Genomic DNA, 15,979 nt, shown 5'->3' with positions numbered 1-15,979 from the left:
ACTTGTCTTAAAAGTAGTGCAGTACGTTACTTAATTAAAAAGTAATTCACTACTTGTTGCATTACTTTGGCATTAATCTACAACATGACCTGAAATATATTGCTACACAATTACCAGCTAACAATATAAACCTGAGGCTACAGTCCCACATACTGACAACAATCCCTATCCTAATGAGGACACACAAGATCCGAAGCAAAGCTGGAAACGAGCCCAAAGAGCCACAGTGATTCTGGCCGGTTCCAGAGAACAGGAGCTGGCGAACACTCAGTGTTGAGTAAATGTAACACGAGTAACAACACAATTAACTGTAATGTAATTAATGAAGTTAGTACAATTTAGCTACATTACTACATTACTGACAATGTAATGTGATTACAGTAACATGTTAGTTTGGAATGTGTTACACCCAGCACTGGTTACAACACGCAGATTATTAAACAAGATTTACACGATGAGATCAAAAGTAACAATCCCAGAAATGTTTGTAATGTTTGATGCCTAACGTGCGGTCTTGGTAATGCTGAACACAGACAGTCAGTGACTCTGAAATCATCTGTTTGTGTCTATCAAATTGTTTATTATTCTTTTTAAATAAGAGGGGAAAAAAACACAAGTAGTTTACTGGCCTAAAGATTAAAAACATAAAAAAAGACCCTAAATAATCCCATACACAATACAAGCTACCAAACTGTATGACACACACTTGTACAAAGTGTGGATGCACATCATTTAGGTCATGTGGTCTGGTCGTTTTTCTCTGACAAAGCTGATATACATCTACTTATTCTCTATATAACATTATCGCAGAACATCTGCTTTTTTAGAGCTATTTATAACCTTATTTTCATTTTTTAAATTAATTGTTCAAATGCATTTATTTATTTGTTTGACAAGTCATTTGTATTTCTATAGCCCAAAATCAAATGTAAAGGTTTCATGGTTTACAGAGACACATGTTTAACTGTTTAACATCAAGTGTATAATATCTGATACATGAGGTTTATTTTGGCATGATTTCAGCCCTGTGTCAGACTGGTGACCTGTCCAGAGTGTACCCCTCTCGCCCTGTGGTAGCTGGGATAGACTCCAACCCCCCCGATCCTGATAAGGGTTAGAGAATGGATGGATGGATGACAGTTATTTCATGGTTCAGGCTTTACAGGGTTAAAAAGAAACAAATAAAAACTCCCTAATGCTTTGAAACAGATAAAAACAACATATTATTTTTAAATTTTGAAGATTCCTACATCTAACCAAACACAATAGTGTCTGAAATATGTATTTCCAATAGAGCTTATTTTTTGCAATAACTGAAAAAAATGAAGAAAAGTGATCAACTTTTTGCAGAGGGAACCAGGGTAGGGTTAAGTTTATTTACATACTTCCAGTTTGTATAGTTTTGCTATTTGATTGCAAACCTGTTCTGATTTCATAATACAGACACAAAAGTGGCTCCATGAGCCTCCAGAGCACGCTGCACTAATTCTTTTATTGACTAAGTCATGAAGTGTAAAAGAAGAGAGCAGCTGGCCTTTAAGGAGGGAAACATTTGGACAAACGGGGTTGTTGTGAATACAAATAATTGCGGTCATGTAATCGCTCCAAAAATAGGAAAAACTTTGGTGGCATTTTTTGGCGGGTTTGTCCTATGCGACGTCGTGTTTAGAGGAGACGTGATGGTAAAATGTTCTGAGTCCATTGTGGTTGTTCACAGTGGCCAGGCTGCCAAACAATGCGTGGGCACACGGGAACACCCCGCCACAGTAACGGATAAAACTGCTCTGGTTTTGAGTCCGTGTGGAGGTTTGGGGAGGGGCCTCAGCGACCGGAGGCACACTCTGCAGCAATGTGACCACTCACAGACCGGCACAATCTAGGTCTACGCGGATAATTAGAGGGAGACCGGACCGATTGTGTGGGGACAGGCCTCTCCTGTACAGCGTGTGGCACAGCGACGGCCGTCCCTTCTCTAACGAGCGCCCAGTGTTAATGAGCCCCTCCTCGCCGAGCGCTCAATGGCCTGTTAGACCAAAGAATGGCTGAGCACCAGGCCATCGAGTGCAGTGCACGCCTGAGTGCTCCCAGCTCCATGATTGGCCCTTGTCCTCCAACCACGGTGCAGGCAGGGGCTTGATGGGGATGAAGAGAGACAGGGCAGCTAATGATTATTAATTGCACTTGGTTTGCAGTAAAAGAGTCCAAACGCTGGTGCGCTAAGGACACTGGCGTGATAATGGCTCGCGTAAACGAGGGGCGAGGGGACCGGTGATGGACTGCAGGGAGGATAATAGCAGCCTAACCCATTTTCTTTTGTCGGGCCTCCTCCGGCACCCCACTGTGGCCAGCACAGCAGACTTCTCGCTTGCGTAATACCCCCAAAATTTTGGCGGTCCCCTCGCTGGGGAGCCAGCGAAGCAGGAGGTGAAGGGATGCAAACATATCCTGACCTAGTTTGACTTGACAGAGTTGAGGGTTGTTTTGGGATATTGTGAGCAGGCTGACAGTTTACGTAGCGGGGAGTTTACGTAGCGGGGAGACACAGTAGCGGGGAGATGGTCAGCGTGAGTTTCCAGCGAAAGCACGAGGATGAGCCGGCTCCGCCCGATGCCGTTCGGGAATTCTGCATGGTAATGTGCTTCCCGTCAGACCACGTGATGCTGCCTGAGGGAATGTGGCGCTGTGTGAGGTGGACTTGTGAGGAAGCACAATGCCACACAGGGACAGATGGCCTGAGTCAAGGGCCAAAACAGGAGAGCACAGAGAGGGTGAGAGGGAGGCAAAAAGGGAGCCGGAGAGATGAGAGACACGAGAGGGGAGGACAGTTAAAGATGAAAAGAAAAGAAGAGAGCAAACGGGGGAGGAGGAGGGTGTAATTACTGTGCCGTTAAACTGCAAGAAACATCTATGAACATGAGGGAGCCACCTCCTCTAAACCCTTCATGATCAGAAAGGCTGATTGTGTAACTACTGTTGCAGCTCATTTCAAAGCTAGGATTACAGACAACAGGATTAAGTGAAACAGGTAAGAGGATCAGCTGAGTTCAGTTGGGATGAGACGGCAGAAGGATGCTATTGTTTTCTCCTTGTTTAGGTGGCGATAGGAGCGCTGATCTCCTCTCTTCTTATCATTTAAATCGCAGAAAGGAGTTCTGTGGAAAGAGGTTTAATATGGACATTCATTATCATTACTATAATTGCCTCTATAGAGCGCAGACACCCTGGGCTTTCTGTGCCAGCGCGGCAGCCAGTCTACAGGCCTCCTCTAATGCACCACACAAAGGGGCTGGCCGTAAATCAGAGGACCCGTGACCCTGGCCCCGTACTCGCTGAGAGGGAGCTCTCACTCTGGGGTGAAGGTTTTGGGTGCAGGCCTTGACCCTCGGGGACCTCTGGTGCTGGCTTGGCTCCACACTCTCCTGTGTGTAGGAAGCTATAGAGCCCGGGGCAGCGAGAGATCGCTGTGTGTGGGAATCTGCGACATATGGGGCACAATGCAGAGACACAAGGACGCGGAGGGTTCAGGGTTCGGCTATTTTCGCGATCTGTTCGTCTGCAAATCCTTTTTTCTCCCGTTTACGCCGTGAAAACTCAGAAAGGAGTGAAAACACCTGAAATATAAAGAAAAACACTGAATGCTTTTTTTCTTTTTACCTAAAAACACAGACATACAGCGAGCAGCCCCTGGATTGTAGAGCGCTTGATATGAGGAGAAATGTTTTGCTTTGTTTCAGGGTTGTTTTAAATAAATAAATTAATAAATTGTTGATTTTTTTATGTATTAATTGCAGACCAGCAGTCAGACAAACTACAATAAATACATTATAATGTATCAGTTTTAATGATTTTTATATAAAATAACGACGGGCATATTTACCAAAAGCAATAGAACTGTTATTTGAGGGTTGGAGAAAGTGATTATCCTCATTACCGGCTAATTATTTAATATACAGTAAGTTCCTACAGACAACCAGATGTCAAAAAACTCAAACCAGGTCATCTCTTTATTTTATATATAATTATGTATAATCCTTTCATCCATCCTGTTCACTGCAGTCTGTTTGTCAATACAAATAAAGATACTGCACATAAATAAACACAAAGATGCTACTGGCAGCAGGGCCACAGTGGAGCTATATAAGAACGGGAGAAGCCCAAAAAAACATCAGAGATCCAAAAAGCAGCATGAGAAGCGCAGAAAGTGTCTGAAGTGGACACCTTCAACAGCACACGAGAGAGTAACACACAGACTGGTCATTTGTGACACGGTAGTCGACGGTCCATGTAGGCAACGACCCCAGAGTGAGTGTATCAAGACCCCCCTCTTACACCAAAGAGCCAAAGCTTGAGTTTCAAAAGCTAAAACCAGCTGAGCAGACTTGCTTCACGGCCACAGTGCAGTCAGTGTTTCCTGTGAAGCGCTCATTGGTCATCTTTGTAATAAAACCTAAAGACTAAAAGAAAGAGTTGCATGTGCCTTCATTAGCACAGGGATTTGTGTCACGGTGTGGCGGTAATGTTAGTTTTATACTGTTTATTGGTAATTATATAACTTTGACTCTCTTTAAGGAGGTGATGCATTACTTTTTAAAAGTAATACAACACAGTTCTTTGAATAAAGTTTTTAACTCTTTTACAGCTTTTGCATCATTTTTTAGCTGTTTTCTCCCAAATTAATGGATATATTTGATATCTAACTTTTTCATGGTAAGATAAGTTTGAATTAAGTCAAATTCTTGTGACTATTCAACTTTGGTTTCAGTCCTTAAGGGCAAAGTGCACAGTTATCACATCCAGACTCGAAACCTTGACCTCTAAAGTCGTATAAAACGTTTCTAAAAAGGCAAAGTGGATCAAAGAGGGTCCCACACACGATGGCAAAATCACTGGAACAAACTTGCATACACAGTCTTATTCTTATTTATGGGAGGTCAGCGACTCCTCCTCCGGCCTCTCTGAGGGGTGTGTTAGTTGGTCACTTACTCCATGGATGCAATTTTCTGTGCCAGGCTTGCAATTACAGCAAACAGCCTCAGGTCCACAAGCCCATCTGTCACTCTGAAGTCCACCATCTCCAGGATCTAAAAAAAAAGAAACAAAGGAAATCCAAAAAACAAACCCATGCAACTGTTAAAGCGTCATGAATGTGTGATGTGAGCATGTGCAGGCAAAGCGAAGACCCACCCTGTAGACGTAGATCTCTTCCTCTTCGGACAGCAGCTCAGGAGGGATGATGTTTTTAAGAGCGAGGAGGACCTGCAGACAGGAGATGTAGCCATCACCGTCACTGTCCTCCTGCAAAAGAAGACTGCCATTACCATCTTTAACTTAAAGGATTAAACAGAGGAAAATACTATATAAAGAATCAACAGAAAGTTGTGATAGATTATTAAAATCTCTAGCTTGACCTTTACTTTCTTTATTACCTTTGGAAATAAATCTCTCCAGTTTGAGGATGATTGGATTAACTGATTAATTAAAAGCCAACTCATTGTCAACCTTACTACCATCAGGGGGAAAAATTACATCATTACTAAAAGGAAGTTCAGCAAATTACAGTGAAAGAAAGAGAATATACTAAAGAATACAGGTGAATATAAAACCTGACTCACACAGGCCTAGAGACCGGTCGCAGGAGGAAAACGTGTATTCCCCAACTAGTTGGAGAGTGGTTGCTCGAGCTTACACCAGCAGATTGGTTGGTAGCAGATTGCCTCTAGTTTGCATGAAAGATGCCAACTTGTCATCTTTTCAGTAGTGAAACTTCAAAACGCAAACTGGAAACAGAAACATTTTGCCTTCAAACTAAAAACTTCGCTTTTTAAAACATGTTGGTTGTGGCGGTAAGGTGGAACTTTTAGTTTGAAGGGAAAAGACTGTGTTTCTAGGTTACCTCATACTTTTTCACATTTCACTACTGCTTGGCGAGTAGTTGTCAACTGTTTGCAGAGAAGTCGCCGTCTTCCATGCTAACCAACAAAGCAATCACTAGCATAGAAGGCTTTTGGTGCTTTCACCTAGTAACAACCAGCAAAATCCAGCAACCACTCGGCAACCAGTTGCAGAGCATAGTGGTTAAAGAGGAAAAACTGTTGAATATTTTACAAAAAGGAAGAAAAACACACAAAAAAATTAAAACTTGAGTCTTTTCTTTTGACTTTTTTTTTCGACCCTTGGAAATATTTTAGGAATGCAACCAAGGTGTGAATTATCACATTAATTAACTAGCTGAATCTTTTCTTAAGGCTGAAATCTGTTTCAACCTTCTTTTAATACTCATTGGTTTTCTTAGTTGACTGTGATTGCGAACTGGAAAAAAGTGATTTTTCTTAAATTCTGAGATAAACATTTTTACTGTTTTCCTAAATTTTGCAAGCCATTGCTACCGTTAGGAGAAAAAAATACCCTTATTTCTGGGAGGGAGAGCAGCAAATTACAGTGAGTGAAACAGAATATCCTAAAAGAAAAAGGGGAATATAAAGGCTTTAAATCCCTTTTCACTTACTGCTTCAAAAGCCCTTTTGTACTCGGCCAGCTTCTCCTGACTGAAAATGCAGTACTTTGCCAAAAAGTCGACTGGAAAGAGAAGAAAACAAAGGCAAAAGTTGAGAGCTAGGGGAAGCCATGTTAACTGTACTCTTAGACAAACTAAACTTCAGATGGTGAATTCATCATCTTTCTGTGTGATAGTCAAAAGAAACGAGCAGCTCGAGTAACAACGTCAGGCTTCTCACGGTGTGTGCATGTGTGTGTGTGCAAAGTGGATTAGGGCAATATTTCTCTCCTCCGGTCGCACCGGGGTCAGGGAGGGGGGACAATACGGGGCGAGAGGTTCACAGGGCGTCCAGTTGACCAAGATCGGGGAGGAGGGAGCGAAGGAGGGGAGGAAGGGGGTCAGAGTGGCACTTGGCTGCTGGGTCTTTATATGAAGACAGAAAGTGAGATGAATAGATGCAGCGGTCAAGGCCTCGAAATGAACGGCACTGCTGTGGTTGAATAGGGAAAAGGTTTTTCCTGAGTTTGAGTATATTACAGGGAAATATTAGCATTTGTATTAAATCATTTCTGCTTAGGAAAAACACTGAAAAGCGCCTAGACTGACCACTTTTCTGAGGTTTGTGTGATAGCAAACTTTTTCTATTTTCTATTTTTAAATTTTTTCTATTTTCAGGACTTAAAAAAATAAAAATAAAAAAACACGAAGGCTGACAGGTGGAGGCTTCCCACTGTTTACAGATGTGTTCAAAGATCAAAAGCATAACATTTAACTCTGTGGATGTCAACTTGTGTTTTCTACAACTTCTGTTCTATTTCTTCATTTTAAAAAATTAATCATTTTAACAAAATTCTATGGCCTACATACTGAACTGGGATAGAAACAAAGTTTCGACCCTCGCTCTAGTATCAACCCAATAACAATATGAGTCTTGTTATCAGTACTATCGATATTCATCGATCCACCCACCTGCTTCCGTGTACTGACAGCAGTTTGTCCACGTGTGGGTCTACTGGGAGGCAGGTTTCCATGCAAGCTCTACAATGGAACTACACGGATATAATGGGAAAGCTTTTCAGAGGCTCAGCTGTTTTTATATATTGACTTTAGTATATTTAATGAAGCCAGACAAAATGTTACCTTCAGTTTTTTGAGTTATAGACCATCAAATTGCATCGTTGTGGTAACAAAGTCTTTTCTGATAACTTGCTGTGCATTTTTGGCGCATTTGGGGTAAATGTTCCAGGTGTTTGATCCCCATATGGAATTGGTGGCTGGTCAAAACAACTTCTGGCATATGAACGGTCTTTTTTTTAATCCACATTTTAAAATCTTCTAGGTATCACTTTTGCCCTTCTAGAAGAGTTTTTAAAAAATCATGTTTTTCTTTTTTCTTTTTTACGGGGCATTAATTAAACTGTAGATTTACAAGTTTCCCAAGATACCAAGTATTTTAAGCTGGAGTTTATTTACAAGATGTACAAAAAAAAATTGAATTCTTTTTAGGAGTTGATTTTCAAAAGATAAAGTTGTAGTTTGTGAGTGAGAATCTTGATTATAACAATGTAAAGCTACCCAAAGGAAAACAGAAGGGAGATAAGTATGCCAGCAGATTACAATACAGTCCTTTTGAATGCAAAAAAGCAAAGTACAGAAACAGTATCTGCTAAATTCAGTTCTGTATTGTTTTAAGTGATGTTTTTATGCCGCTTTCATGTAAAGACTCCTTTTAAACATACTCTATTAGGAGAAAAACATGAGCTTATTTCCCTGATTCAGTGCAGAAATCCCAAATGTAAAAGCGATGATTACACGAGGGGCACAAACTGAGACAAATCGCACCCATGAATATTTCAGCAGGCAAATTTGTTAGGGAGAGCAACTCCGTATAAAAAGCGAGAGGGGGGTTAGAAAACGGGGCTTTTAAGCTGCTGCCACTTCAATTTAGGAGATGCGAATGAGTCTACTGAATAATGGATCTATTCATTGGTGTGGAGAAGAAAGAGAAGCAACAGAGTTGATATCAGTCTGGACTTAAACCTCTGGACCTCTGGGGTTTCTCTCCAATGGCAGGGGGGCCTGTTTGAATCTGCCATTTATCAGCTTAGGCCTAATCAAAACCAGGCCTCCTCTTTTCACATGCTAAATGTTACATTCGCATCCAGTCAACTTGACTTGTTAAAGCTTGATTAATCAAAAAAAGCAAGGCGGCCTGCCTTCTTCGCATCTGTTTGCAAATATCTGCGATGAGACGAGGGTGCGGGATGAGGATCTGGAGGGACACATGCGTGCGGCCACTGCAGCGGGCCCAGGCGGGGATTTAAAGGCTTTCCTCATCCTCTTCGGTGGCTGCATCAGTGCACCAGTCAATCTGCTAAAGTGAACTGGCACCTTGTGTGACACAGTGAATGGATCCTCCTCCTCTTTTTTCTGAGGAGGCTGAGGTTCACTGACCATCTGGAGGAGAGTGAGCAGCTGACCTGTGCTGACGTCTGTGACTCCACAATGACAATATGAGGTTACACACACACACACACACACACACACACACACACACACTGATACCGCTAATAATAAAAACCATCCAGGCGTATATAAGGTGCATTTTAAAAATTATTTTTCCGATCATTTACTCAGGCAGGATCTTTTTTTTTTTTTTTTTTTTTTTTTTTTTTTGCACTCCATTAGACTTTATATTTTGAGACTTTACTCCAGAAATATATGACAACACAGCTAACACAGCAAGTCACAACATACATTTAAAAAAAAACTCCACTTAATACGTCTTTTCCCTCTTTTTGGCAAAGAAAATTACACTCAATATAAAATGACTAATTTCTTTTCACTATTCAATTTGGTTTTATTTATATAGCACCAAATTACAACAGCAGTCACTTCAAGGTGCTTTATATTTTTAAAGTTAAAGTTAAACTATTAGACGACCTCCTATAAGCACTTGGCGACAGCAGGAGGTAAAAATGTTCTTTTAACAGGAAAAACATTTCCAGCAGAACCAGGCTCAGGGAGGGACGGGACAATATATATTATATTCAGTGTATGCATGGACAGTTTTCAGGGTGAAAATGTCAGAGGTCACACGAGAGTGGCCAGACTGCTTTGAGTTGACAGAAAGACTAAAGTACGTAAAACAAAACTCGCTACATCAAGGTATGCAGAAGAGCATCTCTGAAAGCACAACCCTGAAGCAGACGGGCTCCAGCAACAGAAGACCACGCCAGGTGCCATTCCTCAACAGGCTACAATTGACATGCTCTCAGAAGATTGGAAACATTGCCTGGTCTAATGATACACATTAGTTAAGCTACAAACATGTTTGCAGTCTTAAAACTTAAACTTTAAAAAATATGGCACATTTATGCACAAATATTCAAGCATCTTAACCGATACTCTTAATCTGAGACATTAAGTTGATGCAGTTTTCCTACTGAAACTCTGCTATATCCCATGACGTTAATGCATCTGAAGTTTTATGTAACAAAGCAAGATTTTGGCCTTAGATCAAGACACTACATTTCAAAAATCAGTCTTTAAAGTGTTAAATGTGTTTAGGAAAATATTCAGTACATTTATTAAAGTTACTATACAAAAACTAAATAAATGAATAAACCACTTGATTCTGATGGTGTCAGATAGGAACTTTTCTCAGCTTTCACCAGAGCCAGTGGTTCACATAAATGAGATCTGGGCCCAAACTGTCCTCTGAGTACTGTGACCGGATGGAAACTGCACTTTATTTTCCACTTCTTTCTGTGAAACACGCTGAATGAGGCTTGTTCTGAGAGTTAAAGTCGTTTGCTGGGGGTTCACCTTCAACATCAGCCTCGCCTTCTCTTTCAGCTGCTGTTTGCAGCGCTCAGGCTCACAGTGCAGTGGTGCTGGAGGAGGTTGGGGGGTCCCCGGCTGAGAAGAGCGTACCGTCAGGGAATCAGCTGGACAAAAGGTGCAGTGGAGTGAGAGATTGAGGGAGGAAGCGAGGCCGGGTGGAGGAGCGGGACAAAGCCGAGGCAGTAAAGCCTCCTGCCTGATAGCCTTATCTGATTCTACTCCAGCGCTTGATGGCTTTTTTTTCACCCTGCCTTTAAAGCGCACAGGTTGTGCCTTTGGTGTGAAGCCTAGCAGAAAATGTTAATCAAGAGAGGGACTGTGTGGAGAAAAGCGAGAGAAAGGGGAGAGTCACTCTGTTGAGGCCATAATCTGTAATGAGACCGAGGCGATTCAGTTGCAATTGAGAGAGGAAGAATGGGGCCATGATGATGATGATGAGCAGGGAGGTTCACTCTTTTACCGGCGTTTGTTTTTCTGTTTTGTTCCTTTTCTCTCGTGGAGTCAGTGCTCTTGCACCGGCACACAGCCGCGGGTCACAGCTCATTTAATACAAACCCTCGGACATTGTTTCCAACGTCTGCAGCTGACAGATGAAAAATACTTCTGACTGCTCCACTGACCGTTATCAGTCTGTGTATGATTTATATTTCCCTCTATGGCAAATATTGATGCTGTTTCCAGCAATCACAATTCTGAAAATCGGCTGATGCAACCCTCATTAATTATTCGCTTGTTTCCTGCAGTCTGTAGTAAATACAGAGGTCGTCTTAGTGCTGTGGAAGACAAAGCAGGGAGTGGACACTGCTTGTGCCGCATTCGGCAGTGAAACGTTTCATTCCCATGTGCAACTAGAAGTAGATGGACTGTAATGAGGGACACAAACATGTAATAAAGTCACCATGACCAAGTCATCCCCAGCAGCATCTGTTTTCCTCAGAAAAAAGGTGGACAACACAACAGCAGTGAACGTCATACTGACATATTTCATGGTGGATTTAAAGCCCTGCCTCTTTGCTGCGACCAAGAAAGTGAATCCAGGTGGAGTGAAAGAAAACATCTTTTCCACTGTTGACGACATCTTTTTAATCATATTTGTTATCAAAAGTTTTGAGGTTAGCCAATAAAAGTTATTTATCTGACCTCGCCTGAATCAACAGCAAAAAATAAAAAAAAATTAAAAAGTGTTTGTATGCAGATAAACTGCTTCTCTAGCTCGCTAACCTCTTTATATCTGGCAGGTTTCTGATAAATCCTACTACAGGCTGGCAGCAGCAGTAGGGTTGAGTCTAAAGAGAGCCATGAATTTTAAAAATTTTAGTTACCAATTACTCTGCATGTTAAAACTGTTAATAAACTATTAATAGAACTACCTTCAGCAGCTCCTATATTCATTTGATTTAGCTGTGTTTTGCCCTTTCTGAGTCTCAATATCTACTATTAATAACTTCTGCTCTTAAGGGTACCAGTCCAATGTCTAATGTAACCACCAAAGCATTTTAAATTAACACTTTGGTGGAATTTGTGCTCGGTAATGGGGTTCATTAGTTTTTCCACAAATCCTAAGATAGTTACCTTTTTTTCCCCCTAGCTTTCATTTGTTGAATAGAAACAGCAAAATAATCCTGTCTTGTAACTGAACAGCTTACTATAGACACAAATACATGTAAAATCAGACAAATGTGCAAAATGTCCCAACATGACCCTCTGATTAAAAAAAAATCTATGTTTCAACAGCAAAACTGCACCATATGAAGACTCTGAAGGGTTTAAGTTAGAGGCACTCAGTGATTTTCCATTTTCAAAAACATGACATTTTTATGTTAATAATATAACACATATGCACTCACACAAAAGTGAGGAATGCAATCTTTATTTTTGGTAATTTAGACTGTATGATATCTTGGTTAAAGTGTGTGCTATATTTAAAAAAAACTTTCCTGTATGTTTTAGGATTTTCTATAAATATGTGTTTTTCCGGGAGTAAAAGTGAAGTATGTGAAAACATAATCTCACCCACTTCTGACTGTTTCGATGCCTTAAGTTTAAAATACAACCCACATTCAATTTGTGCATACCTACACAAAAACACAATGTAAGGCTGTGATATATAACACACGGGCACACAGAGGGGTTCATTGTGTTTGTAACATGTCCACTTGTTTGTTGCTCTCTTTCCCGCTTAATCCCAGACTTTTGTTTCTGCTCATCATCACACTGTATGCTGTGCCCCATAATTCCTTCAACAAAGGTCACATTCAGCAGCAGAGAGGAGGTGACCTCGTTTTTGACAGCAGGAAGATGTCAGGGTGAAACATGCCCCACATATACGGGACTAAAATATGTGATTAAGAGCGCAGATTTAGAACAAAGTGCGTTCATACAGAAGCAGATAAACATGTTTTGACAAAATAAAATCTCTGAGAAATGGGTCCTTAAAAGTCCTTAAAAATGAGATGATTCTGTAAAAGTGATGAGACCCTATGTGTTAAGCAGGTGAAAGGTATGAGCTTTGAGCGTGTCATTACACAATAATATAGAACAAAACTTTGTCAGGTGTGTCAGATGAGGTGGAGATGTCAGCCTCCACATGAAAGATAGAAGTCTTAACAGATCAAGGTTAAACACTGGACTATAACACACCAGCAGGAGGTGCAGTCTATACTGAACACATAGAGTCAAATGTATGAGTAAGTTGTGTAACAGCAATAACGTTCCCCCCTATACCTGTACATTTTTCATGAAAGCTACCTGAGTTACAACAGACTACTCATGCACATTTAACTCAGCCTGCAAAGGATTAATATTAAAGAATAAACAGCCAACCTGTTACCTTTGTACTCACAAATTCAATGCATGTCACATTGCGCATTAAATTAATTACATTTATTAGTTGATACTGAGTCCACAAAATACAAACTGCAGGTGTAAACACGAGAGGACAGCACAGGAGATCACATCAGGAGTAAAGGGGGAACATCGCAGGTACATTTTTGGTGGTTCTGAGTGTCTGTGGTAATTTTGGCCTTTTTATGGTGGCTCCAAGTCTCTTGACATAGGTTGTTTTATAGTGCTTCAGAGTCTTTTTGGGGTGGTTCTGTGTCTCCTTGTGTCAGTTCAAAGCCTATATCAGCCTATATCTTTAGAAAGCGCCTAATAAATGGTAAAATGGTAAATGGCCTGTATTTATATAGCGCTTTACTAGTCCCTAAGGACCCCAAAGCGCTTTACATATCCAGTCATCCACCCATTCACACACAGGTGATGGTAAGCTACATTGTAGCCACAGCCACCCTGGGGCGCACTGACAGAGGCGAGGCTGCCGAACACTGGCGCCACCGGGCCCTCTGACCACCACCAGTAGGCAACGGGTGAAGTGTCTTGCCCAAGGACACAACAACCGAGACTGTCCAAGCCAGGGCTCGAACCGGCAACCTTCCGATTACAAGGCGAACTCCCAACTCTTGAGCCACGATCGCCTAAAACAATAAAATATATTGTTTAAGAGAAACTGTAGCCCACCATTCACTCACAGTCCAGAAAGACTAGATTACAACAAGGAACTGAGTTGCAGGCAGGTAACTGTATCACTGTATACATGGAAAATATTTATGGAGCTTAAAAACCACCTTCACAATTCCGACTTTCGCTTACTTTCTATACTATCTTGGAGCTTGGAAAACAGAAAACAAGAAGGGAGGTGGAATTTTGTCTTGTCAGTGACTGTGGTGAAAGACTATATTATAATCATAACTGTTGCAAACATGGGAAATGCAAGAACTTTAAATGCAACTGCTTTTTTAAAAGGTCACCCACGATTTCATGAACGCTGGGATCAAATACACCAGTGTTCAAAACACAGTGTAGCAGAATTAGGTACTACAGTGCAAAAACAGGTGACGGTACTTGGCAGCGTTATCCTTCAGCCTCTGTTGTTTCTGCATGGACACATGACTCCACCCCTCACTTTCTCCAAAAAGACTGTGTGTTTGTGTGTGTGCTGAAGGGGGGGGGTGTTAAAGCTCTGGTAGGAAAACAAACAAAGACGCACGTAGCGGCCACACTCCTGATTCTGGCTGCACGCCATCGGCCTCACCACAAACCACAACTTACGCTTTCCACATGCACACACGCCTACGACCAATCAGATCCCCCTGATATGCTCCCAAGAGTCCAAATCATCTGCTTTACTGCAATACCTGATCTCCAGAGATAACCTTACAAAGACAAATCATTTGCTATTATTGCCCTGCCGCTCCTTGACATTGTGCCATTAATAAGGCCATTGTAGAGGGCACTCTCTGTTTGGACACCATATAATAGACTCTTTGACAGATTTACTTTGCTCTCTCTCTCTACCCCTTCTTTTTTTTCTCTCTTATGAATACAGCGGGCATATTCCACGCTCCTGCTCATCAATAGACAAGCTGTTTGTTTGCCTAGTCATTCTGGACTGATGGTAAATACATAGAGGTATGCCACACCAAAGGCTGAACAAATAGGGGTTACATAAAAGCACTGTACCTGAACGCACACTATGGACATCCCCCTGCAAACACGTAACTATTTCTATGACCTCTTGTTACCTGCTCTTTAAGCAACTGGTCTTTCTTGTTCATTTTCTCTTTAATTCACTGTTTGGAGCCAACAATTAGACATCAACCCACAGGTAGAAAACAGTAATACGGGCTGGTGGTGGTGGTGTTACTGGGTGGGGTCAAAGTGAGGCTGGTTTCAAGGCTGGCAGGTGTTCCATATCAACAATGGCATTCATCAGAGACCCACAGAGTCCCTTCCACCACAGCCAGCCGCTGGCTAACAGGCACGCTTTAGCAACACAAAGGAAACCACAACTACTTGACATCCGCTTGGGTTGTCCATTGGAGACAGAGGTTAATGGAGCCCAAAGTGGCTTTTAGAAGTCCAGAAACTCATTACCACTAAAACTTTGTCAGCTAGACTCTTTGACACAGTTCAAATCACAGCTGAAAACCAATCAGTTTTCATCTGAATATCAACTATAACTCTCCTGGTTTACATCCTTATTATTCCTATTTTTATGTTGTTCTTGTTGTTTTGTGTTGCAAGGTGATTCTGAGTGTAAATTGTTTTTTATTTTTGAGAAAGTAAATATTTCTCATTAACTTTATTCTATTTGTAGTTATATTGTTTTATATTTGTTCATTTTAAACAGGTTCTGGAACTGGAGTTCAAGGCTTTCAGTACCTACGGTGAATTGGAATTGACATGAATCCTAAAGTGGAGGCCTTTAAAAGGTCTCTTAGGGTCCTTATCCTGGGTGAGAGGAGATTTACTGGTCCATCTACGTTCATACAAGCGGTGTTTAGTGTCCAAAAGAATGACATCATAAATACAAGCAGTGAAAAGGAGGTTCTTCTCAGTCAGGAGTAGAGCTCCACATCAAAAGGAGTCAGTTGAGGTGGTTCAGTCATCCTGGCTTGGATGCCTCCTAAACGCCTCCTGGCTGAGGTATTTTGGCTGTTTGACTGGGAGAAGCCCATGGGCAGAAGGGTTGGAGAAGGTGGCCTTATTTGCTCATTGTAGTTTAGCTTCTATCAGCTTCTCTGTTGCTTTTAGCATGTGTATCAAATTTATCAGGGACAGGTTTAGGAAGTTCAT

The 15,979-nt window shown here is 41.4% G+C and overlaps 1 protein-coding gene across 7 annotated transcripts in view; it reads right to left on the bottom strand.

Annotated features, from left to right (window-relative positions):
- The window catches only part of LOC120433879, a 99,176-nt gene that overhangs the window by 4,314 nt on the left and 78,883 nt on the right, over positions 1 to 15,979 (bottom strand). For all 7 annotated transcript variants that reach the window (XM_039600840.1, XM_039600836.1, XM_039600839.1 and 4 more), the window contains 3 exons: positions 6,506 to 6,576; positions 5,185 to 5,295; positions 4,984 to 5,081 (listed from right to left, as the gene is read on the bottom strand). In XM_039600840.1, the coding sequence (XP_039456774.1) occupies positions 4,984 to 5,081; positions 5,185 to 5,295; positions 6,506 to 6,576 (280 nt within the window). The remainder of the gene's footprint in view (positions 1 to 4,983; positions 5,082 to 5,184; positions 5,296 to 6,505; positions 6,577 to 15,979) is intronic.

The sequence above is a fragment of the Oreochromis aureus genome, linkage group 17 (genome assembly GCF_013358895.1).
Source record: "Oreochromis aureus strain Israel breed Guangdong linkage group 17, ZZ_aureus, whole genome shotgun sequence".
Taxonomy (NCBI): Eukaryota; Metazoa; Chordata; class Actinopteri; order Cichliformes; family Cichlidae; genus Oreochromis; species Oreochromis aureus.
Note: the sequence above shows the minus strand (reverse complement) of the source record. Positions and strands in the feature narration are given on the sequence as shown.